The 26,354-nt window shown below is 45.2% G+C and overlaps 1 protein-coding gene across 1 annotated transcript in view; it reads right to left on the bottom strand.

The window, feature by feature from the left end:
• LOC111141412 (ubiquitin conjugating enzyme E2 V1) overlaps positions 1–26,115 on the bottom strand; it is a 30,947-nt gene extending 4,832 nt beyond the window's left edge. Inside the window, exons 1-2 of the mRNA XM_022493938.1 lie at positions 26,065–26,115; positions 7,460–7,608 (exon numbers count right to left, since the gene is read on the bottom strand). Of these exons, the coding sequence (XP_022349646.1) occupies positions 7,460–7,608; positions 26,065–26,086 (171 nt within the window). The 5' untranslated portion in view covers positions 26,087–26,115. The remainder of the gene's footprint in view (positions 1–7,459; positions 7,609–26,064) is intronic.
• Between the last annotated feature and the right edge of the window lie 239 nt (positions 26,116–26,354).

Genomic DNA, 26,354 nt, shown 5'->3' with positions numbered 1-26,354 from the left:
TCTCTGCCTGCCTCTCTGCCTACTTGTGATCTCTCTCTGTCAAATAAATAAATAAAATCTTAAAAAAAAAAAAATACCAAGAACTTAACCCCTCCGATGGTGGCTAGTGACCCGAGAAGGAAGCCCACGTCCTTGGATCAGACCCTGCGCAGCCCTGCCTTCCTCTCTTTTCATTCTTCCTCCTCTCCATCTAGCCCCCAACTTCTCTCTACCGTGGGGCCCTGACACCAATTGCCGTTCTGTGTTCACCCCGCAGCTCTCTGGCTCAAGGACACCTTCTTCTCAGATGTCCTCCTGATCACCCACCTGAAGTCTCCTGTCAGACCTCCCCTGACAAACTGAGAACAAGGAGGGCAGAAGCCTCAACAGAATTGATTCTCAAATGTTCCTTGACTCACATATGGCTCTTCACTAGTTTATAAAATGAACAGTCTGTTGCAACTAAGGTGCTCCCTCGGAAGACCAAAATTCACTCAGTTAATACAAGAAGGAAGCGACAGGGATTTATGGAAAACATGATAAAAGGTCTATCCTCAGCATCTAGCACAGTCTCCATCAGCAACTCTGCACTTGGCCATATCTGCTGACTGCATGAATCTCAAGTTCATCCCTGGACATCCATCTTACATTCATGCTCAATGGTTTTGTCACATAATTCAGACAGAACTTCTTATATAAAATAGTCCCTGGGGGTATGGGCTTGTGGTAAATATCAAAATCAGTAAGTCTTTTTAAAAATATTCGATATCACATTTTGGAGGTTCTGATGCAGCAATGAATTCACCTGCCGGGATGTTCTGTGGCTTATCGGTCTCGAAAAAATTTCACTCATCATTCTAAGTTACAAAAGCATCAAAATGGTTAAGCATTAAGGTGAGCAGCTTGGTGACAGGATTCTGATTAGTATATATATTAAATCTTATTACTTTTGACACTATGAAGTCTAATTTTAAAATGTACCTCTATGACTAAGTTCTTAGAAAGCAAAAAGGAAATACTAAATTTCTGACCACTGATGTTCAATTGACAAATTCACAGGAACATAGTAAGAAATGCCTCAAGTCAAGCAAACATAAAGATACCTTAAGGATCATTAAAAAGGACAAAGCAGGACTTTTGTAGAAAGTGGGAAAATGGTTCTGGTTTTTTGTTTTGTTTGGTTTACTAGTGCTCCAGAGACCTGCTAAAAAGGTTTCCCCGAAGAAAGGAATTGTGCCTAGAGAAGAACAGCTAGAACATTCTGTGGATGAGGGACACTGCTCAAGATTCATTATTTGATCATGAAACACCGTCCACTTTGTTGACACGGCTAGAGCTTCATGGGGCAGTCTGGCAGCGCCTATCAAAATGTGAAACAGGCATGCTTAAATCAGAAAGGCTATTTCGAGGAACTTCCTACAGCAGACTTGTACTTCTGCATAAAAATGTGAAGCATTAAAAAAAAAAAAAGCATTGTTTGCAATAGCAAAAATAACTATAAACAATTTAAATGTCCACCTGCAAGGGGCTGACTGAGCAAACATGGCACATGCATAAAACTGGATACTTCGTAGCCTTTTCAAAGGCTGAGGCCCAGATACACACAGGGAAAGACCGACAAAGACCTACAAGACATGGGTCTTGGTACAACCAGCCAGTTGCAGAATATGAACAACCTATAAGAGCAGAGAGACACCCCCTTCTAACTGAGGCTATGAGAACGTGCACACACGATGTTTCATCCGCTGGACACTACAGGCCCGGAGCCTAACGATGACAATCACTTCCTGGGCCTAAAATATATACATGAGAGAATCCCAGCTGAATCATGATGAAAAACGTCAGATAAATTCCAATACAGACACTCTACAAAATACCTGACCAGTGTGCTTCAAAACTGTCAAAGGCAAGAAAAACCTGAAATTGTCACAGCCACAAAGAGCCCAGGATACGACAACAAAATATAATGTAGTATCCTGGATAGGATTCTGGAACAGAAAATAGACACAAGGTAAAAACTGAGAACATCTAAATCAGATACGGACTTTAGTTAATAGTAAGGCATTAATATGGGGCCACTGGTGACAAAGGTACTATCCCAATAGAAGATGCTAACTACACGGGAAACTGGGGGAGAGGTACACACGGAACTTTCCAGACTACCTTTCCATCTTTTCTAGAAATCTAAAAGTATTATGAAATAAACGTAGTTTTAAAATGTAGGATATGAGCAAAGGAAAAAAGGTACTGGTTGCAAAAACGAGAAAATCACAAACTCTCAGTATATAAAAAGGTGACTCAGGTCAACCAGATGACCGCTCCTCAAGCGACATCTTCCACAGGTGTGCGTAACTTAGGTGTGCTGTCCAAGGTTGGCACATGCTGTGTGAGAAGGAGGGATGAGCCCCTTAAAAAGTGAGAAAGTCTATATGGCTCTGGATGAAGACGGAAGAAAATGCACGGGAAGAGCCGTCCAGGAGGTGGACCCGATGCGGCTCACAGTCCACCTGGAGAGCAGGCATATGGCAGGCAGGGATAAGCCAGGACACGAGACACAGCACTAGGCATTTTAACAGCGAATTTAACATAGGGAATTGGTTAAACAGGTGTCACTGGGCTGAAAACACCCACTGCTGATGCCAGGGTGAAGGACCATTGCCAGAGTAGTGGGGAAAGAACAGGCAAACAAGCAGAAGCAAGTCCCTTCTCCTTGCCGCTCGGGCCCTCTGCTGTGTCCCTGACTGGAGGAACCTAATAGGGCACCAGCTGGCAAAGGAAAAATGTAGTTCACAGAGTCCTAGCCCTAGCATCCAACAGCAGAGCTGAGGAAGTTGGGTGTGGAGCTTAAGTGGGCTTCTGCAAAGCCCCCTCCAGTGACAAGACACAATTTTCCTCTGTACCGAGCCTCTCCCTCTTGCCACAGTCAGGGTATCCTGTTGAATGAGCTACCAGACCTGTCTTCAGGCAACATTAACTATTCATTTCTCCAAGTCAATGCTTGTGCCACTCAGAATGTTCTAGAACCTGACAACTAAATTGTCCAGTTAACCACCCAATCGTCATATAAAATTCAAAGGAGAAAGGAAGTACTTATTCCTTTCCATTTGCTTTCTGTTCCTGTCACGTCAGCCTGCATATGCCCCCTCATCTAGGCCATGAGAGCTGCTCTGGTTTCCAGCGTCTTTCAGTGTCCCCGACATTGTCACTGCCTCCTGGGACAGCTCCTCCCGGTGCTCGGCTCTGATGGCTGTGCCCCCCATGTCCTCCCAGCGCCAGGGCTAAGTTACTATTTCCTGCAGTGTTATCTCTGTGGTCCCACAGTGTGCCTGCCTGCTTTTTTAGTCCAACTTCCTATATTAAATTCTCTCTGTTGAAATACCTAGCATCGTTTCTCTTTTCCTAACACAAAGAGTTAAGGGGAACAGAGGGAACTTCTTACTTTACATACTCTGTATTGTTTGAGACTTTTTATGAGGATATATTCATGTACCAGACCTGCCACATAAAGCTGTTTAAACAGAAAGATCAAGATGCACTGACATGGAAAGACATCCACCATCTGTGAAGTGAAAAAAATGAAGGTGCAAAACATTGTGTATGGCAAGGTCTTATTTTTATTGCAAAGGCTATGTGCTTATGTTTATGTCCCCAAAGCAAAAGCCAGTAGAAACACACTCATTCTGTGGGGAGTATAATGAAATGGGGGAAGGATCACTTTCCTTTTACCTCACACATTCCTGTAATTATGTTTTGTTCTTAAGCATGCGTACAGTATTTTTAGATAAGTATGTGTAAAAACACACCCAGGCTCTAACTCACACCTAAAAACATTATCTTGGACAACCCAGAGACACAAATAGTGTTTCTCAACCAAGGCAATTTCTGCCTCAGTTTCTCCCTTGAGGGGTGTGGGAATTAGGAAACATCTGGAGACATTAATGACTGTCACAGCTTGAGGAGGGAGGTGCTACTGGCATCTGGTGAGCAGGGACCAGGGGTCTTGCAAATCCCACAATGCACAGGATGGCCCCACAACAAAGAATGATCCAGCTCAAGATGTCAGTGGTGCCAAAGCAGAGAAACTGGTCTGTAACCTGGCTCTTCTTAGCACCTCTGTGGTCAGAGCAGAAATAATCCACGTTATATGCTGCAGACAGCTGGATTTGCCTGGATTTTGCAAAGGGCACTTGGATGAGAAACTTAACTTTTAGGTTCGGAGAACCTGCCTTCTTAAAAAAAAAAAAAAATTTTTCAAAAACTAACACACATATGGTAAAAAATAAGTTTCCTTTCCACCCTCGTCCCAGCCAGCTAGATCCCTTCTGAAGGCAACTGTCGTCCCCAACTTCTTTCCTGTTCCCCCAAAAGTACTGTAAACACAAAGAAGCAGGAGTGTATGTATGACCCTCTTCTCCCCCACCCCCCAAACTCCGGGGGCAGCATTTCCTATACTGCTTTGTACCTTTTTTCACTTAAATATCATGGAAATCATTCCATTTCAGCACACATTAAGCTGTCTCTTTTCAGCAGCAAAACAGTACACACGATGGTCTCCTGAAAGACACTGACGTGGTTTCCGGTATTCCAAATGCACAAACAGGCATTTGGGCAACACATTAAAAAAAGCTGAGTAAATTCCGAAAATTGCTGGGTCACTTTTGGGATGGAGGATTTTCTTTTGAGTTATAGTTATACAAAAATCCAATAGGCAGATGAGTTACTAAGTGTTCTATTTAGATATTTTAATAATTATGTTGCTATTCCAGAGGCCCAGCATATGCCTTGTAGGCTAGTCGTTAAGCGGACTGGTCACAGGAAGCACCTAGAAGCAGACAGTTCTTTTTACGACTTTGTTTTTAACCTTGGGGAGCCAGAGCAAGCGTAACCACAAGGGTGAAAAACCAGTCAGCGGCAAGCACTGGTGAGGGTGTGGAGAAGCAGACACCCCCATGGACTGCTGGTGGAAATGGAAATGGTACAGGCGCTTGGGAAAACAGCCTGGCAGTTATTTAAAATGTTAAACATAAAGTTACCATATGATCCAGACGGTTCCACTCCTAGGTATACACCCAAGAGAAACGAAACCTTATGTCCACACAAAATCCTGCATACATATATTCACAGCAGCATTACTGATAATAGGCAAAAAAAGAAAAAAAAAAAAAAAAAAGGAAAACAAATCCAAATGTCTATCAGCTAGTTTATGGATGAAGAAAATACGGTCCGTCTAATCAATGGAATACTATTCAGCCGTAGAAAGGAATGAACAACTGGTAAATGCTAAGACATGTATGAACCTGAAAACAGTAAAAACTACCACAAAAGACCACATGTTGTGTGATTCCATTTATAGGAAATATCCAGAACAGACAGATTCATAGGGACAGAGAGTAAATGAGAGGTTGTCAAAGGTGAGGGAGTGGGATGAGGGACAGATTGGGAGTAACTGCCAATGGGGAAGGAGGTTTCTCTCTGAGGTAGTGAAAATGTTCTGAAATTAGTTACAGTTGCACAATTCTGAATATAATAAAATCCACTGAATGGTACACTTCATAAGTGCAATCTACAGTAAGTAAATTCTATAATACGTGAATTCCATCTCGGTGAAGCTACTACACACACACACACACAAAATACAACACATACATGTATGTGTGTGTATATATGCACATACATGTAAATATACAGAATGTATGGAGAGCCCCTTGCATACTGTGGCCACTCACTAAAAGGGAGAGCCTTGCAGAAAGAGTTAAAACAAAACTCAGGGTAATCCAAGGTGTTGTAGGTAGAACAGAGTATTTTCAATGGAGTTTGGTGTTTCATTTGTTTAAGCGTATGGTTCAGTGGTATTTAGTATTCACAGTGTTGTACACTGCTTCGTTCTTAATTTGTTAGAACCTGAACATCGATCTGCTAATGAACACATCTATTGAACAACTACCCCATGCTGTGTCATTTCCAGGTGCGAGGGAGAGTCAAGGGAAGAGGGTTCTCATCCTCAACCCACCTAACCCGTTCTTAGGCAGAGAAGAAAGGCAGTGAAGGAGGCCATCAGCAAACAGCAGGCTTTCAGAGACGGCAAGAAACGATCTCCATGAAGAAACACACTTTCTAGATCGAGTTTTCCCCAGTATTTAATAGATCCAGAAATCCTGGTTTTCAGAGATTTTTTTTTTAAAGATAAAGAAATGAATAAAAATAGTAAATTGGATTTTTTTTTAAAACCCAGAAAATAAAACCACAGGGTCAAAGATGATTCAAGAAGTAACATTAAACAGCAAAGCCAGTCATTCACCGTGAGTGTTTATGACGGTCCACGATGAACAGTAGATTTCCCTAACAGTTAATGAGCATGACCTTCCTCCTTGTTTCAGACGGCGCCACATCCCACTTGTCTACTGCCCCCGGAGCTGGTGCAGGGCCTGTGCACGCAGTGAAAAGAGTGCATGGCCGCCATCATCTTTAAGCACAAGCACACACAGGAGAGGTCCTGCTGCATTCGGGCAGAATCTCCCGTGGTCTGAAACAAGTGTCATATTATGGGAATCCATTTCCTTACTCCTACCTCATATTACTACTTAACATTCTGGGTAATTCTGTAATGGGAACAAATGAAAACTCAACGTCTAAACAGAAAAGAGATAATGCAGCATAAGGTTAAGAGCACAGGGTATGGAGTCTGAACCCCTTTGGGAATTATCAGGTACGTGACTTTGGGCAAGTGACTTGACTTCTCTGAGTCTGTCTCCTCACCTGTAAAATGGGATGCGACAGCACAACAGTAATACTAATGCCACTAACAACAGGTTCTCGAACAACGGGTTCTTGTGACAATTCAATGGCTTTTCTTGGGGGTTTTACTATGTACACTAAAAAGTTAGCTAGCGCTATGAAGTCTGGGAACCCTCACAGATCACGAAGCTCTAAAAGGGAGGTCCATCTTCTCCTCCCCGTTGTCTCTGTCTTCCATGCAAAGGCCTCTGGGTCTCGTGGTGCCTGCAGGAGGCCAGGGCCAACCAGGCAGGCAGCAAAAGCCTTTGCTGAACAGCTGATGAATTAGGACACGGGCGCGCGGCAGACCGGGAAACTGTGAATGAAAACCACAGCCATGCAGGCTTTCCGAAGTTCGTCTGGACACGGTCTTCGGAACGCTGGCTGTATCTGAAACCTGTTATTTGATAAGCCCACGAATTTGTTCTGAAGTGCACGTGAGGGTACGATGACCTCACAGCTCCCTGCCTCCACTGCCATGGAAATTCTCACTAGGAGTCTAAACAGGTTTTTGCTTACCATGTAGAGGGATTAAACAGCATCAGAGGAGGTTCAAATATATAAACTGAAACTGGTCAAAACAGAATAGCCACATTTCAGAAAATATACCATTGGTGAGTTTTTCCCGTGATAAGGCTAATATTTCTTAAAAGGAGGCACAGTGAATTTAAGACATTGACATTTATAGCCGTAGCTCGACGCTTACTCTTGGAGGCCCAATTATCATCCCTGTCCATCTTGTAAGTGTCATGTCTTCGTCATCTTCTAGACCCCAGCTAACTGTGCCATCTCCTACTCCTTTCTGGCCTTCTTCCAGTTCTTCCAACAGTCGAAAATTGCGAGGGACTTTTACTCCTAAAATAAATGGAAAGAAATTCAAGATACTAGCAACTCCAGGGGAACCTGTAAGCCTAGATCTAGCTGCTCGTTATTACTATGTGGAAATAAAGATACTGACATGCAAAAAAAACCTGGCTCAAAGTTGTCGTCCCGTAAACTTGCTTACAGAGCTTCCGGGACCGAGCAGCGTGCCCACGAGGAAGGGTTGTGGTTTTGTTTAAGGTGAAGTGACCAATAAGCCAAGCCTAGAAAGACCATGCCCCCTCCCCACCAGGTCCCGCAGCTTCGATAAACTTGACATCAAGAGCTTGTGTCAATACGTTGATCAATTTGGGTCCACAACAGATGAAAACCACCAACACCGGTATCATGAGTAGCAACCGCCTCAGAAGAGAAAAGGCTCCTGCTTTTGTTTCATTCTTATTACACGTTTTTGAGGCTAAGGGTGTGTGCATTTGTTGGAATGACGCTCAGACTACCTCAGGAGGAACAACCAGCCGCGATAGCCACATGAAATAAACACAGTATTCTCTTGATCAGCTAAGAGTCAACTGAAAGCGCCAAGGGTAACATTTTCAATTATTCAAGCCGTGGTTTCTCTCTTATGAAAAAGCCCAAAGAGAGCAGTTGGTTCTCTGATTTACTTGTTTCTAAAAATTCCAAAGCCTGGCAAGTAGCTCGTGGAAGAAATCACACAAACACATCTCACAGGTTCAAGCTACTATACCTGAGTTCAGATTAAGGCTTGAGCCATTTCTGGGTGTTTTCCAGAACAGAACCGAGGCACTGGGGACAGAGAGGGGACGAGGCTGTGGAAGGGCAGGGAGAGCAACTCTCTTCTTGTGCTTGGGCTCCAAGCAACCCTCCCAGGAACGTTCTCCCAGCCAGTCCTGTGGGCCTCTCTCTCCCCTCTTCCACCTGCCTCCCTGGCATTTGAACTATAACCTCTGGGGGGAAAAAACTCAAATTCAGACAAATTATACGCTCTCTTTTGCCTTGAATGCTGAGCCTCCGTCTGGCCAGACTCCCTGAGGTGAGCAGCACTTACCACATAGCCGTGGAGAAAAACTCACTGGAGGGACTGCAGACTGGGAGGTGGTTCCCAGGATCTATCAGTGTTTCCCAAGGTGGGGCTCCTGCTATTATTCATTCAACTGGAGTAAATACCAGAGCACCTGCTCTGTGTCGGGCACTTTTCTAGGCAACGGGGACTGACTAAGCAGTGAAAAAAACAAAAATGCCTGCCCCCAATGGAGCTTACATGCTAGTGGGGACATATAATCACAGAACAGTAATACAGATCAGAGAGGATGACAGCTGGTGGAGTTCTGGAGCAGGGAGCAGTAGGGGGAGGAGCTCCACCTTTAAACGGGGAGATCAAGGAAAGCCTTACTATGACCAGGTGTCCTGAGGTCCTGTCCCTAAACTGCGTGAAGGCGCATGACCTACGCAGAACTGAGGGGAGAGGCTTCCAATGAAGAAACAGCAAGCGCTCAGACCCGCAGGTAAGACCTTGACTGGAATGTCACAGAACAGCAAGATCCCAATTCGGCTAGCAGCGGGTCAGTGAGAGGGAGGAGCAGGGGATGGGTAAGGACTCCAATTACTGATCTGAGAAGACAGTGGGGTTCCGAACAGAGGAGTGGTGGGATCTGACTTGCTTTTTAAAAATAGGATCTCTCTGACTGCTGTGTACAGAGTGAGGTGAAGGGAGCTTCGGCCTACTGTAAAAATCCTGGCAAAAGAACATACTGGCTTGGGCTGGTGAAGGTGGTGAGTAGTACAATTCCAGATATTCGAGAGGTACACACCGTTAAGACTTGCGGCCAGACTGCCTGAGAAGCACGAAAGCAGAGCAGTCAACTACTCTGGCTTCCCGGCTTTTGTCTGAGCAAGTGGAAGGGTGGAGTTGCCAGTGGTAGTTACATGAGAGGATTTTAGGTGGCGATAACTGAACTTCACTTGACAGCTCTGTATTCATTTTTTAAAAAAAAAAGATTTTAATTATTTGACAAAGAGAGACACAGTGACAGAGGGAACACAAGCAGGGGGAGTGGGAGACAGAGAAGTAGGTTTCCTGCTGAGCAGGGAGCCCAATGTGGGGCTCGATCCCAGGACCCTGGGATCATGACCTGAACCGAAGGCAGAGGCTTTTTTCTTTTTTTTTGAAAGATTTTATTTATTTATTTGACAGACACAGACAAGTAAGCAGAGGCAGGGCCAGAGAGAAAGGAAGGGAAGCAGGATCCCTGCTGAGCAGAGATAGCCCCATGCGGGGCTTGATCCCAGAACCCTGGGATCATGAACTGAGCCGAAGGCAGAGGCTTTAACTCACTGAGCCACCCAGGTGCCCCTCTGTATTCATTTTTAAGAATAATTTAAGGTATCTACGGCCATACCATGCTGAACGCACCCGATCTTGTCTGATCTCGGAAGCTAAGCAGGGTCCGGCCATGGTTAGTACTTGGATGGGAAAATAATTTAAGGCCAAGTAATATTATACTAACTTCCCATGTACAATGATGGTATGGTAAAAAAAATTTCCTTTTAGCATAAATGTAAGCAAACGAGTCGGCTGACTGAAGGTAAGAGTAAATGACACGGACAGTACTTTAAAGGAAACAGAATAAACGGGAAAGCATACTTGAATGGCTCATTTGTAAAGCACTGGCATTTTTAATCTAAATAGTCAACTGGATTATTCGGCTATACTGGCTTGCGTTCCTCAGCAAAACCGAAACTAAAGGATGTTTGTGACGTTATAAGCAAAACACCAGACAATACAATGTCTTTTGTCCAGAGAGAGTTAACTCTGAATCTTTACTAATCCTAAGTAATCTGCCTGGGCAGCGGAGCAGGGAGGGGCATCACTGTGGAGAGCTGTGGCTATTACCACTGTTTCATGTATAAGCCTGCACTAACGGAAATGAGTACCGAAGGAACACGATCATACGGAGAGGAAGACTGATAAATGTCAGATGGTGAAACAGGTGAATTGTGTCCCTGCCCACTCATATGCTGAAGCCCTGACTGCTATCACCTCAGAATGTGACAGTATTTGGAAATAAGGCCTTTAAAGATGTGATTACGTTAAAATGAGACCACTGGGGCACCTGGTTGGCTCAGAAGGTAGAGCATGTGACTCTTGATCATGGGGTTGTGATTTCGAGCTCCATGTAGGAGGCGGAGTTTACTTACACACACACACACACATATATGTATTTTTAAAATCTCTTAAAAATATATAAACAAAAGGGGCTCCTGAGTGGCTCAGTTGGTTGACTGTCTGACTCTTAATTTTGGCTTGGGTCATGATCTTGGGGTCCTGGGATCGAGCGCTATGTCGGGCTCCTCGCTGGGTAGGGAGCGTGTTTGGGATTCTCTCTCCCTCTGACCACCCCCCCAACCCCAACCCCGTGCGTATACTTTCTAAAACAAACAAAACAATACATACACATAAATGAAAAATAAAATGGAGTCCATTAGGATGAGCCCTAATCCAATCTGAATGGTGTCCAAGGATAAGAGGAAATTTAGACAAAGAAACAATGGATGCAAGAGTGCACGGAGACAGAGTGTGTGAGGACACAGGAGGAGGGCAGTCCTCCGCAAGCGAAGGGAAGAAATAAACCTGTTGACACCTTGAGCTTGGACTTCTAGCCTCCAGAGCCATGAGCACATAAATTCCTGTTGTGTAATCCACCCAGTGTGTGGTACTGTTACGGCAGCCCTAGGAAACTAATGCAGATGCTAGGTGACATTTTAAGCAGCTTAACAAAGTTGAAAAGGTTAGAGACCGAGAAGGTAACAGTGGTTATCTCTAGGTGCAAGGATTATGGGTGATTCCAACCCCTTTCCTATATTTTCTTTTTAAAATCATTTTATTTTTTTCAGCATGATAAGTGTACTCTTTAATCCCGATCCCCTATCTTTTCTGTATTTTCTGATTTCTTTTACCATGATCTCATTATGTGCAAAACAAAACACTCAGGAAATATGCCAACTATACTCTAGACAAGGTCCTATGTCTGGGCTTTCACACTGACTGTTCCCTCTGCCTGGGACACGCTTCCCCCAGATACCTATCAAGCTCCCTTACCTTCTCAGGCCCTCATTCATATGAATAGGAATCTGACTTAATGGTGTTTTTTTTTTTTTTTTTTAAAGATTTTATTTATTTACTTGACAGAGAAAGAGAGATCACAAGTAGGCAGAGAGTCAGGCAGAGAGAGAGGAGGAAGCAGGCTTCCCGCTGAGCAGAGAGCCCGATGCGGAGCTGGATCCCAGGACCCCGAGATCACGACCTGAGCCGAAGGCAGTGACTTAATCCACTGAGCCATCCAGGCACCCCGACTTAATGGTTTTTTAAGTGACTAGTTTTAAGTAAGTGGTCCATATTTTTTAATATTATTAAAACCTGTTCAAGACAAATGCACAATGGCAAAGTATAACAGTTACCATAGCTGAGCCCTCTGAACAGAAGCTGTGTGTGTGACTTCTATTTCAAGCTGCTCTTTTTGGAAAGATGAAAAATGTGCCTTCTTGTGTCAGTTATTTAAATCAGGCTGGATTAACTATTCCTGATAAGACTACCTCTCTTGTAAACTTAAGCAAAATGTTGAGGCTGGAAATATTACCTCTTCATTAACAAGCAGATCTGATACGGGAATCCTAATCCAAAGATCACAAGCTCATTGTATTAGTTTCAAATAGTAAATTCAAGTTATATTCTTCTGATGTTTGATTTCTACTTGTGAAACAGGGAAAAAATATTCTATTATTTAATTCTGTACTTCCAACAGTCATTCTACCGGATTAGACATTCAGTTAAAGCCCATGTACACAACTGAACCAAAGAAATAAAGGGTTCCACTTATTTTAGGTTCGCATTTGGAACAATTGCAGAGCACCACACAGGACAAAGCAATGCACAGTTCTCGCAGTACTGACATTATAGGATCATTAAATTTGATTCAAGTTATAAAACAGGATTCAGAAACAGTTTAAGGGGTGCGTGGGTGGTTCAGTTGGTTAAGCATCCAACTCGATCTCAGCTCAGGTCTGATCTCAGGGTCATGAGCTCAAGCCCAGTGTTGGGCCCCATGCTGGGCATGGAGCCTATTTAAAGAAAAAAAAAGTTAAAAAAAATCAAAAGCTCTGGAATGGCTAATTATCTATTAGGTTGTCAAAAAACATTCCAAGTGGGAGTTGGAACATACATATAAATATTAGAATAATTGTACCATATACTGATGAATTACAATAAGCATTCATTCCATTTGACCAGCAGTTCTCAAGTTTTTCTGGTCTTAAGACCCCTTTATACTCTCTTAAAAATTACTGAAGACTTCAAAGAGCCTTTGTCTATGTGGGTTATAGCTATTGATACTTGCGGAATCAGAAGTCAAAACTGAACAAATTTAAAAAATATTTAATTCATTTAAAACTAACTACAACAGGGGCGCCTGGGTGGCTCAGTGGGTTAAGCCTCTGCCTTCAGCTCAGGTCATGGTCTCAGGGTCCTGGGATCGAGCCCCGCATCGGGCTCTCTGCTCAGCAGGGAGCCTGTTTTCCTTCTCTCTCTGCCTGCCTCTCTGCCTACTTGTGATCTTTCTCTGTGTCAAATAAATAAATAAAATCTTAAAAAAATAAAAACAAATAAATGTTTAAAAAAAAACCACGACAACAAATCATCATGTGTTCAGATAAATAACCTATTTTATGAGATAACTAGTTTCCAAAGAACAAAAGAAAATTAGTGAGAAGAGTAGGACAGCTTTACAAATTTTCTTTAATGTCTGGCTTAAAATAGGGAGTGTTAAGAACCGAGGTAAACTGGAGAATATATGTCCTGTTCAAAGGGGACAGTCAGGGGTGCCTGGGTGGCTCAGTGGGTTAAGCCTCTGCCTTCGGCTCAGGTCATGATCTCAGGGTCCTGGGATCGAGTCCCGCATCAGGCTCTCTGTTTGGCGGAGAGCCTGCTTTCCCCTCTCTCTCTCTGCCTGCTTGTGATCTCTCTCTCTCTGTCAAATAAACAAAATCTTAAAAAAAAAAAAAATAATAATTAAATAAAGGCGACAGTCATTCCTTTGGTCTGACCAAGTATCTGTGGGTCAAGTTCTGCTTATGAACCATCACTACGTGTGGGGACACCTAATTGTTCTCAAGAATCTCTCTGATCCCTAACATCCTAGATTTAGCTCAGAGAGTTCTTAAAAACTTTTTTGTCAGAAGGGTAAGATTGATAACCACTATGCTAATCTGGCATGGGGTGGTTAAGTACTCTGTTAACCTTTATTTAGCTAAATACTGAAGAATTTAAGTCCACAAACTCAACAGCTGGGAACTATCACTCTGAATTCATTTTTACTAAGACATAAACTTTTTTTTAAAGATTTTATTTATTTATTTGAGAGAGAGAGAGTGAGCATGAGAAGGGGGAGGGTCAGAGGGAGAAGCAGACTCCCTGGCAAGCAGGGAGCCTGATGCGGGACTCGATCCTAGGACTCCAGGATCATGACCTAAGCCAAAGGCAGTCGCTTAACCAACTGAGCCACCCAGGCGCCCCTAAGACATAAACTTTTATTTTCACTCAAAAACTGACTAAAAGCAGAGTTTGGAGAATAAGAACAGCTAGCAGAAATCAGGAATTATAAAATTATGGAGTGGTTCATTCAGTTTGTTCTGATATTTACACAGGAGTGGCTAATGAGCACCTAGTTAAGTGGTTTACTGAACTCTATTTGGTAAGGCACTATTCTGGGGTTAACCATGTTTAATGTGTGTAAAACTGAGCTCACGCCACACTTCTGAGCAAAAAAATCCACACGTTTCAGGCCTGCAAATAAAGTTTGCTAGGAGGGGTGACCACCTGGGCAACTAGTCAGTTAAGCGTCTGCCCTTGGCTCAGGTTGTGATCCCAAGATCCTGGGACTGAGCCCTAATTCAGGCTTCCTGCTCAGTGGGGAGCTGACTTCTCCCCCCCCTCCACTGTTCTCTCTCTCTCTCTCTCTCAAATAAATAAATAAGATCTTTAAAAGAAAAAAAAGTTTGCTAGGCTTTTTACCTGCTTGTCAACATTATCCTATAAATTTGTCGGTAGCATAAACGTTTACAACTTCTTTCTGTGCAATAATACCCAACACTTATCCAATACCATGCTAGACCTTCGAGGGGCTGGGAAAGAAACAAAAACAGAAGTCTCACAGCTGAAGTATAAAGTCTCACTATGAAAACAAAATACACACGCAAAAAGGTATACCATACAACGCTCAGTAAAACAGAACAGTCTCAGAACTGGATGACAGAAATACAGCCTATCACAAGGCTATGAAAGGGTCCAGGACCCCTCTGAATTTGATGAAAGCTGGAAGTGGGGCCTTGCTACCAAGAGGGACCAGACTTTATCCCTAGGGTCACTATGCTCTAAGTAGGCCAAGAGATGAGGTGAATGTCCTGCGCAATGCTCAGGGTGGGCAGGGAAGGAGAGGCCAGGTTAGGAGTATGCAACCAGCGATGTCTCAGGATGCAAAGCCAGAAGCATCTGCTTAGAGCAAATATTATGGCAGAACATCTCATCAAGGCGCCAGGCGGTGGGAAACTGAAGGAACGTTAAGAGGGGTGCCTGGCTTAGTTGGTTAAGTGTCTGCCTTCGGCTCAGGTCATGATCCCAGGATCCTGGGATTGAGCCCCACGTCTGGGTCCCTGCTCTGTGGGGAGCCTGCTTCTCCCTCTCCCCCTGCCTGAGGTTCCCTCGGCTTGTGCGCACTCCTGCTCTCTCTGTCAAAAAAAAAAAAAAAAAAAAAAGGAATGAATGTTAAGAGACTTAAGGCAGCACATATCAATTTGCATGACCGTGGCAGTGGTTCCCATTCTTAGGATGTGAGAAAAAAACTGCTGGCCTGTACACAGCAGGCTTAACATAAGTATTTGTTGAAAAACCCCAAATTGGAGGTAGGGGGAGAGGATAAAAAGGTATGCAAACTCCATTTTATAAAAAAAATAAGCACAGGGGTGCCTGAGTGGCTCAATCAGTTAAGTGCCTGACTCTCGGGAGCCTGCTTAAGATTCCCTCTCTCTCTCTCTCATTCTCTCTCTCTCACTCTGCCCTTCCCCCCCCCCAAAAAAACAGGACAAGGTCACCCATGCTTCTTTGTATGGAATAATGATCTTTACATGTCACAAACACACAGTCATGAGGACACCCACCTGGTCTACCATTCCATTATTTAAAGATTCTATTTTTAAATAATCTCTATACCCAGCGTTAAGGCTTGAACTTGCAAACCCAAGATTAAGAGTTGCTCGCTGTACCGGCTGAGCCAGCCAGGTGCCCCATTATAATTCCAATTTTCAAATGCTCGTCAGAGCAATGGCTAAGTTATCTCCCACACAAAACAATCAGAGTGCATGCTAGAGAAAATTCTATAATCTCTCCACAAAGGATTAAGAGGAAGACCTGGGAATCAAGTCCCAGCTCCACAGTCTCCTAGCAATCTAGCTGTGTGACTCTACCAGCTACCTCGAGGCTCAGGGAAACAGGGATGCCATCACTCCCTGACGCTATACGTGTCAAGAAGAACTGGCGAGATGAAACCTGTAAAGCGCTGTGTGTAATTCCTGGCAGAATAAATTTTCTATCGCATCACTTTCATTAGCACATTGTATCATCCATCATAAAATAAAACCCCCATCCCCTCGCCTGATCCCATAATCTCCCCAGCTACCATCTCATTTCTTTGTTCCTTCTTAGCAAAAAACCTCAAAGGGTTTTTTCTTGTCTGCCATTCTGCACCTTACCTGCACCTGTCCCAATCATCCTTTCTGTCTAGTCACTCACCAAAACTGCTCTGGTCAGGGGCACGAGCGGACCCTCTAGCAAAATCCTGGGGCAGATTTTCAGCCCCAATTCCCACTTCCTAGCGCTCCAGTGGCAATTTCAGGGGCTTCTCTGAGCCTCAGATTCTCTTTCTATCTCACTGACTCTTTCGTCTCACCTCTCTAACCTCCAAATACTGACTGCCTGGCCTCAGGGCATAGCCCCCAGACCTTCCCCTTTCTGTCTCTTCCATTCCCCCATCCCCAGGCTATTTTACCAAAACCAAGGAGGCCGGTGGTGACTTTACAATTTACATTTCCAATTAACTGCCTCCCTGACCTCTCAGTTTAGATGCCTACAACCTAAAACACTTCCAAACAGAACCCTGTATTCCTCAAAACAACAACAACAAAACAAAACAAAACAAAAACTCCCAAAACCACCCACTCCTCTATCTCAGTATATATGGCACAAACATTTACCGGATTGCTCTGGTCAAGTACCTTGGGGTCAAGATGAGAAATCTTTCCCTTACCCCCCCATACTCAGTCCATTTCCAAATACATTCCAAATATGGTCATTTTTGCCATGTCCACTGTGATCCCTGTAGTCCGTGCCCCCCTCAGCATCCTAACTGGTTGCCCAGCCTACTGGCCTATACCTACAGTCTCGTCTCTGCGGTGAGTTTTTTTTTTTTTTAAAGATTTTTTTTTTTAATTTATTCATTTGACAGATAGAGATCACAAGTAGGCAGAAAGACAGGCAGAGAGAGAGGAGGAAGCAGGCTCCCCGCTGAGTAGAGAGCCCGATGCGGGGCTCGATCCCAGTACCCTGGGATCATGACCTGAGCCGAAGGCAGAGGCTTTAACCCACTGAGCCACCCAGGCGCCCCTGCGGTGAGCTTTTTAAAGTAAGTTTGCTCCTGTCACTCACCCAACCCTCCACTGGCCCACCCAGCACACACTGGAGCAACACCCGCATCTCCAGCCTTTCCTGTCACCCACTCCCTTGCTCCTTGTCCTCCCTCGGCCATCCTCCCTTCTTTCAGTTCCCACATGAACTGGCAACCTCACTTTCTGCCTCCCCTGGGATTCTCTGGATGGCCGGTGGGGTGGTTCTCTTACTCCTCACTAAGGCTGGACTTCCCATTCCCTTATCTTGCTTTGCTTTTCTTCACCGCATTGGCTACCACTTGACATTTTTAATATGTTCATTTCTAATTATTAGTGGTCTATTGTCTCTCCCATCTGAACATAAATAAGCTCCATGAGAGGGAAACTCCGTTTCTTCTGTTCACTGCCAAAGCTTCAACCCCGCGAGGAACGCTTTGCCAGCCTCTGTGCTCAAGTGCTTGCAGACTGAATGAACGGGTGGCTGGGTGTCAGCGAGGGATCTTATTTCGGAATGAATAACACTCCATGTCACAGAATTCTAATTCTGGTTTATTTCTGAAAATACAGCATGGAAACATTCATAGCACTATTAAAAGAAAGCCATAGTGTTAGAAAGATTATGGAAGTATGGATTAAGTAGCTGAAGGAAAGTTATACACTGAATTCTGAATGATCTTGGGAAGAAGCAGAAATCTTAATTTAGAAGCCAGGCAAAGTTCTTCTTGGAGCGCTCCTCCCCCACATCCCTTTACCCTCACGCAATGTCTGTGCTGGACCTTTTATTTTTTCTTTACATTTTATTTTCTTTCGTTTTTATTGTCTGACTCACTCTCAGAGCTTCTCGAGCTAGAGCTGTGACTCATTCAATCCTGCCTCCCCAGAATCTGGTGTGTTACCTGGCATACAATGGTGCTCAATAAATGTTTCCTGACAGGAGACACAGCACTAGCTCTTCCTTTCCTACTGTAAACTCTAACATGGTCTACTGTGGCCAAAACACTGAACACTGATACCAAGTAACTGAGAAACCTCATGTCTTTTATTTTGAGATCATTAAAAACTGATAACTAATTTTATTTTTTAGTCAAGTATGATAGAGACTTTTAGGGAAATCTACATTTTTTTAAATGACGGAAAACTGTTTTTTTTTTTTTTTAATCTAAATCACACAAGCCAAAGGATTTTTCACTACAAGATGACCTTTGTTTCATGAAATATATGTGAAAGCATGTTACTGATATTCTACACCGTTTAGAAACTATATACAAAGTTAATACATCAATATTTTCTACAAAGCAAGTGCATTTAACTCCACATGGTCTGACTACACCCTAGTGCTAGAACTTCAAGGGCTATCCAGGGACACAAATCCAAATACTGGTGGAGTTCTGGGGCGCCTGGGGCTGGCTCAGTAGGAGGACTGTGTGACTCTTGACCTTGGGGTTACAAATACGAGCCTGACACCGGGTGCAGTGATTACTTAAAAATAAAAAATCTTTTAAAAAATATGTATTACTGGAGTTCAGAGATCCTATAGACCTTGTATCAGTTACAAGTTAGGACTTCATCCCATCCTGAATGGAGAGTATAAGCTGAAAATGATGATACATTAATTTTAACAAAAGATCTCCGTGAATATACTTAAAAATTAAATCCACACATGTCAAAGAACAGAAGCGTAATAGGTCAGAAAAACTTAAGAATACTCCTTGTATGTTTAGTTCCTATGGCACTTTAATCCACTGAATCAACCTCAATATTTGTGTGTGAATCTTACACCAAAGGCAGCTAGAGAAGCAGCTTCAAGGGACAATACAGAGGATGGAGAAACGAACTCTTGTTAATCTTGGTAAACTATTAAAAATTTAACGATGGAAATGTTAAGATAACTTCACCAAGGTGCTAAGATATCACAGTAGTCCAATATTTTTTAAAAGAAAATATTCGTCCTGTGTAATTTCAGAATTCTTTCCAGAAAGATTTTTCCTGGATCTGTGTCAGCATCAAGAGTTAGCCAGTTACTCTCCTGGCTAAGTATAAGCTGAAAAGTCAGCAGCTGCAGGATATTACAAAGAAAATATGACAACCAGGTTGAAAAAGCATGAATATTTGATAGGGTTTTACACCATGTCATAATAAAACACTTAATGCAGTAATTGGAGACACAGCAACACAGTAAAGTATTTGTGGTACAAAATGGATGTGAAGCCCTTTAAAACACCTTTTGGGAAAGTCATAGCCACAAAGCAGCAGCTCCTATAGCACCCCATCCTGGAAAACCCTGGCCTGGCTGAGCCTCACAGGTTTTCTCCTGAAAAGAAAGTTGCAGTTAAAACTGGTCTGGTTGCCCATTTAAGGAAGACTGTGAACTAGGAGTCTGGTGCTACTCCTGTTTTGGAAAATAAGGAGGCCTGGACCGTGATACACCAGCTTCAATGTTTCTGAAAAGTAGCTATAAAGTCAGGGGCAGGTAACTTTTCTTCCTGAGCAACTGCCAAGGGCAGTCTGGCTGCATAGTTAGTGCCTGCCCAGAGAAGCAGAATTGTTCTCTCCTCTAAAGCAATCATCCTCCAAGTATGGTCCCCACACTTGCAGCCTACACATCCCCTGAGAACTTACTAGAAATGTAAATTCGCATGCCCCATCCCAGAACACCACAACACACTACACAACTACAGATCTTGGAACCCTAAGGGTGAAACCCAGCGACTGAGCAAGCAATCCTAGAGATTCAGACACTAGTTTAAGAGCTGCTGATCTAGGGGAAGAGCGGCAATCTGTCTTTACAGCCCAGACGATGGGACAACAAAGAGCTGGTGACAAAATGTGAGATGCTGGGTTTCTCTGACACTAGGGTGACCAAGGACAAGGACCAGATTTTCTCTGACAGGGGCAGAGACAAAGAATAAGATGTGGGAACTGGTATCAGGACAGTTAGGGAAGGAGAGGACAGAGTTAAGTCTAGCTAAAGTCCCTCTAGAAAAACCAACTAGTCAGGACAAGAGCTTTCCTTATTGAAAGGCTGAAGAGTCACTCTTGCTTCTGCCTTATCAGATACATTGTTTCTCCAAATATGTCAAATTTATATATTTGGCTACATCAAGGTGAGACCTTGGATTAATTCACTGCAAAAGTCAACAGATATTTACAGAGCAGGTCAGGGACTGTGCTGGGTGCTACCACATAGTAGTGGAGAACAGGAAAAAATCCCGCCCTTGTGGAAAAGGACAGAAAATACGCAAGAGAGCAAATAAGAAAGCTTCAGATAAGGCGAGTGCTTTAGAAGAGAACAGAATAGAGATGTGATAATGACTGAGAAGACTATATTGAATGGGGTGGTCAGGGATGTCCCTTCTGCAGAGCAGAGACCTGAAGAACGGGAGGCAGATCATTCCCAAAGGGGTTAGAGCAGGAGCAGAGGTGTGCGAGATACCACGTGAGGTCAGGGGGCAGGCCCCAGAGGGCCTTCAGGGCCCCAGAGAAGAGAATGATCTGATTCAAAGTGCAAGGAGATTTGATTCTAAGGGCTTTCTGCAGTGGAGGGGCAGTTTCTGTTTTCAGTCTGCAAAACATCATTGTGCTTCCTCTAGAGAATGAACTGGAAAAGGGTAAGACTGGAAGCTGGCTTCTGCAGTCTTTCAGAGAGATGGTTCTGGTCCAGCAGGAATGACACTAGTGGAGATGCAAAGGAGGACTTAGCATCTTTTGCTGGGTTTTACCTATCAGACTTGTGATGGATGGATGTGAGGATGAGGAAATGACCCTATCTAAGCACCTCGACTACCCACCTGTATAAGAACTAATTGGCCAAGTCGGAAATGTCGACAGACCTGCCAGAGGCTGAAGGAAGGTGAGATGCCTGGCTGGAGAGAAGGCAGTGGGGGCTGGAAGAATGATAATGTGGCCAAGAGCACATGCCCTGGGGCAGAACTGTGCTGCACCCTAGCTCCACAAGTCACCGGGGTCTGTGCCTCAGTTTCTCAACTTCACGGCAGGTACCTGTCTCCAAGCACTGCTGTGAAGGGCGGGATCACTGAATTGAGTTGAATACACTGACTAGCGCATAGTAGGCCCTAGAAGTACACTTTAAAAACAAGTCTGGGGGTGCCTGGGTGGCTCAGTCAGCTGGGTTTCCAACTCCTGATTTCAGCTCAGATAGTGATCTCTGGGATGTGAGATCAGGCCCACATCAGGCTCTGTGCTGGGCGTGGAGGCTGCTTAGGATTCCTTCTCTCCCTCTGCCCTTCTCCACCCTCTTAAAAAAAAAAAAAAAAGTCTGACGAGCTTGCACGTAAACGAAGATAAGGCCCTACTCCGTAAATGACAGGAGGGGCCCCAAGCCTAGCGAGTACTGACTTCCTTACAAATGGACTTCACTATCACTGGACAGCAGGTTACCCAGAATGAGACAAACAGTGGCCAGGGCTGCTATAAAAAGGGTCCCTGTGGCAGCTGGCAGACTCCTCTCATTAAAGCCCTTTCTCTCACCAAGATTAAACACTGCAATACCTACGAAGAACCAATCCCAAAAATCCATGCCTTTTCAGTTCTTTCCTAAGGCGCTGGAGCAGGCTGGAGAGGGAGCTGGAGCCAGACCCCCTGGGCTCTAGTCCGAGTGCCGCCACTCAGCCACCCATCTCCCTCAGTAATACTGTGGGGACAAAACTGACTCTGGTTAGCTCACTGGGTTGTGGGGAGTTGGATGAGATGACTAAACAGGTCAGTCAAATTACCGGGAAACTTCACAGTGTTTACTTCACCAAATATACTGCTCTGTACTTCACTGGGGCCTTTCAGAATCAAACAGAGGATTCCTGACTTTACATTTTGTATTCCACTTTTATCAAAGTACTGTGGCTACAATTCAGGTGAGAGAGAAGGGGTGGGAGAAAGAGAATGCGGTGGAGTGAAAAGCATGGTTTGAAAGCTACCACGAAGGGGAAAATCAAAATCATCAAAATGAACCTTAGGAATCCCTGAAGAGGGCAACAGGTGGTACGGACCGACCTCCGTCCCCGGAGCTGGCGGCTCTAGCGGAGCACTGAGTAGGAGGCAGCTCTCCGGCACGGAGGCCCACGTTGTACAAAAGGCAGCTGGCTACAATCAGCAAAAGACACTCACATGGTGAGACACACAGGAACAAGACCAACTTCCCAGACTATAGGTTCTCATCACTGGTCTCCAGCTCTCTGGAACACCCTTAAATGGAATGGAAAACTGCTGAAACTCCACTGCAGCAGGTTCAATTTGCACGTGCCGAATGTGGACACGAGGCCACTCCAGTGAATGCAAATTTAAAGTCAGGCCCAGTCAGGGCGGCTTCTTATGGCACTCAGGTCTCTGGTTAACTGTCAGGGAAGCCTGTGGGGTGCTGGGAGAGGGGAAGGGCCTGGCAACCAAGGGCTTGAGGTCCTGCAATCCTGGCCAAGGCGGGAGGAAGTTACCCATCACAGCACCAGCATCCTGATGGATTCTCGTGGGCTTCTCCCAGTCCACTCTCTAGGGATCTATGCAGAGTTCATGCACTGCAGAACCAAGGGAGGTGGCAAGGTGTTGTACCCAAGTGTTGAAAGTAGTGACCATTTAAAACCAACAACAACAAAAAACCCCAACAACAACTAAGGCCAACCCTTTATAGGAATTCAGACTTCAGAGCTGTTTCCTGGCAACTAGGGGCACAGGTTAAGAAAGTGGTTTGCTCTAAACCTGACTAAGAAAGGCTTCAGGGTCCCTGACCAACCTGAAAGACTCCTCAGGGTTAGAAAGCAGAGGCTTGAATATTCGTTTCGATTTAACCCAATTAAGGCCCTTCCGCTTCCACTCTAGGCACTCTGCACTCCTTTACTACACAGGGGCACAGGTCAGATCCGCTCACTCCCCTCTTTTTCTCTCTTTCTTTTTTTTTAAGTAGCTTCATGCCCAACACGGGCTCACACTCACAACCCTGAGTTTGAGTGTGGCAGGCTCTACCAACTGAGCCAGCCAGGCACCTTGTCATTCCCCTGTCATTTTCAGACTCATTCATTCAGTAAATATTTAGAATGCCTACTTCATACCAGCGAACTTGATGGCTTCCCTTCACACTTAATAAAATCCAAAGCCGTATCTCCCTACCTCATCTCCTTAACAAGCCTCTCGTGCACAGTAAGGACTTTAATCTGTTCTTTCAACACACTGAGCTTGGTCCTGCCACAGGCCTTTGCACTCACTGTCCCTACCTCCCCTGCCTATGATACACACTGCAAGTTTGGCTCCTTCCATCATTTACACCAGTTCAAATGCCATCTTCTCAGAGAAGCCTTCCCTGATCACCACTCCACACACTCTTTATCACATCACACAAATTTCTTCATAGCACTAATTTCTACCTGAAATTGGCTTAATGATTTACTCCTTTAATGGCTTTCTTACTGACTAGAATGTAAGCTCCTCAAGGACAGGGGCTATGTCCATCTTGTCCACTATTTGCCATGGGACAAAACAAGCCCTCAATAAATATCTGTTGAATAAACAAAGGACTTTCTGGAAGCCCACTATTTAGAGAGCACCTTAAAGCCGGTTCTATGTTATCTAAACCATGCCAAGTGCTCTTGACACTAGACAGCAGCTGATGGCGTTTTATCTGATCACATTAGCATTTATGAAGCACTCATCCATTGGCAGGGCTTCAAGAAGTTAGAATTAAGTAGCTGTTACAACAGATTGTAGGCAGCCAATCTCAAGTGATTGCAAACAGGCTGAGTTGCAGTATGACCATAATGCTGGCTGCCACAGGCACACTGTACCCTCACTTCACAGCAACCTGGCAGAGGTGCTATTATGGTGAGAAGTTTCCCACAGCAGTCTGGCCTGACTCAGCCTCTCTCCTCTGGGTATCTTAAAACATGAATTGACTCAGCACTATTCCGGCTAAAACCAAAATCTAGGAAAAGGATATGTGGTTTCCTCTATCCCTCATGGGGGACCCCACTGCTTGTGACAGGTCACTTTAGTCTGATCCCCTACAGCCAATTCTACTGCCACTCTAACAGACACGGCTGGCTCCCTGGGATATGGCAGGAGCAACATCCTGGAAAGATGGGACTCCCTTCACTCTGTTCCCTTTAGGTCACCAAGCCTCTCCCAACAGTGCTGATGCTGTGGCCTTAACCAGCCAGAGGATTTCAGCACCTAAGCTGGTGGCCCTGTTTGCTTCCTTCATCAGCGGTCACCCATCGTCACCCTATCTGTGAGGACCTCCTTGGCCAACATCACTGCAAGGCACCTCAGGGTTCAGCCTCCTCGCCATAAGGAGGACACTCAGTCTTCCCCCAAAACTTGCACTTCCAGAATCTCTCTTGCCTTATTGGCCCCTCCGGGGGATCTCCCCCAGCCCATCTTTACCCCAGCCCTCTCAAGAAGGCCATCTAAGTTCATCCCCTGATGCCCATTTGTGGAATATTAACTCTTGAAACAGACCCTTCAGGCTTTGATCGTCTGGCCCATCTTAGGAGTGCAGTAAGGAAATCAAGTTTCAAAAAAAAATATGCTGCTTCCCTTAACCTACGAGGGACTGGAAGAACTTCCCTCTCCCAAAGTATAGCTCCCTTATTCCCTCTTCCGCATCCTGGAGATGGGGGTTTGCTCAGCTTTCCTGCCCCAAAGTCATCCAGAGTTCTCATTTCATTTGTTCCTCTCCCCATGCCCATCCACTTGAGGGGGATCTTCTGAGCTGAACCCACCTATCTTTTACCAATATCCGAAGGAATGCTAGGGAGTGACAATCTCCTTAAAACAGACACTTCTAGGCTATGCTTCCTTCATCCAACAGAGGAGATTTTTCTCCTCTAAAAGAAAAATCTCTGAAACAGGACTTTTTCCCACTCTCACTTCTTGGAGCTTCTATCAGTTGACCCTCCCGCTCCAGACACACACCTTCAGGGCTCCTAGCTCACCTGTTCTTCACCTAATATCAGAAGCTTCCACTACTACTCCGGAGACTCAGAGCTTGCCTCCTAAAACCCAACATGTTTATTTAAATAAAAGCCTAATAATGACGAGGTCATTTCCTCTTGGAATCTAAGAGATCGTTTTCTCCCTTCTCACTTATCCTGCAGAGATGCCCTTAATCCCTCTTCCCCCAAAAACAGCCACCCAAGACGCCCCCTTTCCAATCAGCATAGAGATTTCTTCAGCTAACCCCATCCCCCAAACTAACGCTGAAGCCGTCCCCTTAACCAATGGAGGATCCTCGGTCACCCCTTGAGATCCTGTTTTTCTTCTCCCATCCATCCTAAGGGGTTCTCTGAAGTCCCCGCCAAACGGACATCCTGAGGCTCCCCCCTGGCTCGGACCTCTAGCATCCAGTAAAGGACTCTCATCCGTTTTGGGGACCCTTCTCATCCCCCTAAGAGACCACTTGAACTCCCCCGAGCAGCCAGCCTCGGTATCCCCAGGAGTGCCTCCAGACTCGCCTCTCGCTAGCTCCGGCCCCTCAGTAGTGCCTTGGGGCCCAGTCCTTCCTCACAACCCGGCCCTCACGCCGCCCGGGGAGCCTGTGGGCCCCGCCGCGCCGCCCACAGGACCCTCCGGCCCCCGCCCGTGCTTCCGGCCACCGCCTGCTCCTCCTCCCCACTCAGGCCGCCCGGCTAGCCACCGCGGAGCCAAGCGGACAGAGGCAGCGCAGAGGCCCTGGTCCCGCTGCAAGGACCTTTGCGGGTCCTTGGTCCCTGGCCCAGGCCCCCGCCCCCTTGGCCAGCCGGGCCCGGCTCCCCAGCTCACCCGAGCCCGTGGTGGCTGCCATCTTGCGTCGCTGTCGCTCGAAGGCCGGCCCCTTCTTCACCCCCCCAACCCGTCCCCTGGCCCTTCTGCGCAAGCGCGCGCGCGTGCGCACTTGCCGCCGCTGACGCCCGCTCTGCGGACCCCGCGACCCGTTGCCGGGAAGGGTTTTTTTCCTGCTTTTTCAGAGGAAGGAAACATGATTTGCGTGCGGGAGGGCCCAGCAATCTTCATGTCCCTCCAGGCTGGGATGCGAAGGAGATACTGAGGTGCTTGATGAGAAAGGCAGGGGT

The sequence above is a fragment of the Enhydra lutris genome, unplaced genomic scaffold (genome assembly GCF_002288905.1).
Source record: "Enhydra lutris kenyoni isolate GAN:26980312 unplaced genomic scaffold, ASM228890v2 scaffoldscaffold6, whole genome shotgun sequence".
Taxonomy (NCBI): Eukaryota; Metazoa; Chordata; class Mammalia; order Carnivora; family Mustelidae; genus Enhydra; species Enhydra lutris.
The sequence above is the reverse complement of the archived record's forward strand: the minus strand, read 5'-3'. Positions and strand labels throughout refer to the sequence as shown.